Raw genomic sequence first — 1,434 nt, forward strand, 5'->3', positions numbered from 1 at the left:
TGGAGATTAAATACGCTTTACACCGCTTAAACTGCCAAAGGAGTAACTGTAAACAGCTGAATACTTGTCAGTGATTGGTTGAAATTATCGAAATAAGACAATTTTTTACATGAAATTAATTCGAATACAAAAATTTTTTTCTGTTCTATAACACAAAATAGATAAGTATACGAAGTTTGAAAGTCTTTCGGTACCAAAAACACTACATAAAACATAAATGAAAACTGGTGCCCCCGTTTTGAACTAGATCCAAATATTCGGGCATTAAAAAAAATTTCCAACAATCCCTATTTTTGTATTTATTCACCTTAGGGAACCTATTTCAATAGAACTCCATTGTACTGCATTCAGATTTCGCTAAGATTGACTTCAAATTTTAAACGCACGATATTGTTGAATGTAAAATTTAACACTATTCTCCTTCGCAATAATCGCATGCGTCCTGCGTTAGAAAGCGACTAATATATTTTTGTAATGAACGCTGATTGCAAGGGACAAACTCCTGCGACTGGGTTTCAATTCTCGTTTGATTCATGTGCGTCTTAATTACGTCCTTAATGTCTCAAGGAAAAAAACTTGAATGTCGATATCTTCCGTAAATTAGAATCTTTTCTGCTTTGTCAAAAGTAACACACTACCTTTTGTGATACGGACAAATTTATGGAAGAGTAAGTTTTCTGAGAAACGAGCTGGTTTCGATTCCCAGTCGAACCATGTGAAATCATGTTTTCTACCTTTAAAATAAGAATTCTTTGTGCTAGTAACAAATTTATCAGTATTCCTGACTAACGTAAAGTTATCTTTGTTCTTTATTTCAGAAGTGACCGGTAAACTTGAAACATCAAGCTGTTACTTTAGCGGACGTTTTTATAAAGATGGTGACACGTGGCAACAAGACAAATGTACCCTCTGTACCTGTACAAATGGTGAAATGTCTTGTGACATTCTTGAAGGTTGCATAAATGGTAAGTTATGGCGTTTTTATCATCAGAAAACTTATTATTATTTCATATACGCACAAGAGATCAAACTGTTGGAAATTATTATTATTATTATTATTATTATTATTTTTATTATTATTATTACTATCATTATCAAAGCGGCGAGCAGCCAGAATTGTTAATACGCTAGACAAAATGGTTCGCAGCATTTCGTCTGTCTTTACGTTCTGAGTTCAAATTCTGCTGAGGTCGACTTTGCCTTTCATCCTTTCGGGGTCGATAAAATAAGGACCAGTCGAGCACTGGATTCGATGTAATCGACTTATAGCCTCACCCCAAAACTGCTAGCCTTGTACCAAAACTTGAAACCATTATTATTATTATCATTATCATCAAGACTTCGAACTCCCACAATCGCCAGCATGCTGGATAAAATGCTTAGTGGCATTTCGTTCGTCTTGGTGTTCTGAGCACAAATTCTGCCGAGGTCTAC

At 34.9% G+C, this 1,434-nt stretch overlaps 1 protein-coding gene across 1 annotated transcript in view; it reads left to right on the plus strand.

Moving 5' to 3' along the window:
• The window catches only part of LOC106868319 (kielin/chordin-like protein), a 19,887-nt gene that overhangs the window by 13,685 nt on the left and 4,768 nt on the right, over nucleotides 1–1,434 (plus strand). The window contains exon 2 of the mRNA XM_014913512.2: nucleotides 819–965. Coding sequence (XP_014768998.2) covers nucleotides 819–965 — 147 coding nt within the window. The remainder of the gene's footprint in view (nucleotides 1–818; nucleotides 966–1,434) is intronic.

Source organism: Octopus bimaculoides, chromosome 6, assembly GCF_001194135.2.
Source record: "Octopus bimaculoides isolate UCB-OBI-ISO-001 chromosome 6, ASM119413v2, whole genome shotgun sequence".
In the NCBI taxonomy this organism is placed as follows: domain Eukaryota; kingdom Metazoa; phylum Mollusca; class Cephalopoda; order Octopoda; family Octopodidae; genus Octopus; species Octopus bimaculoides.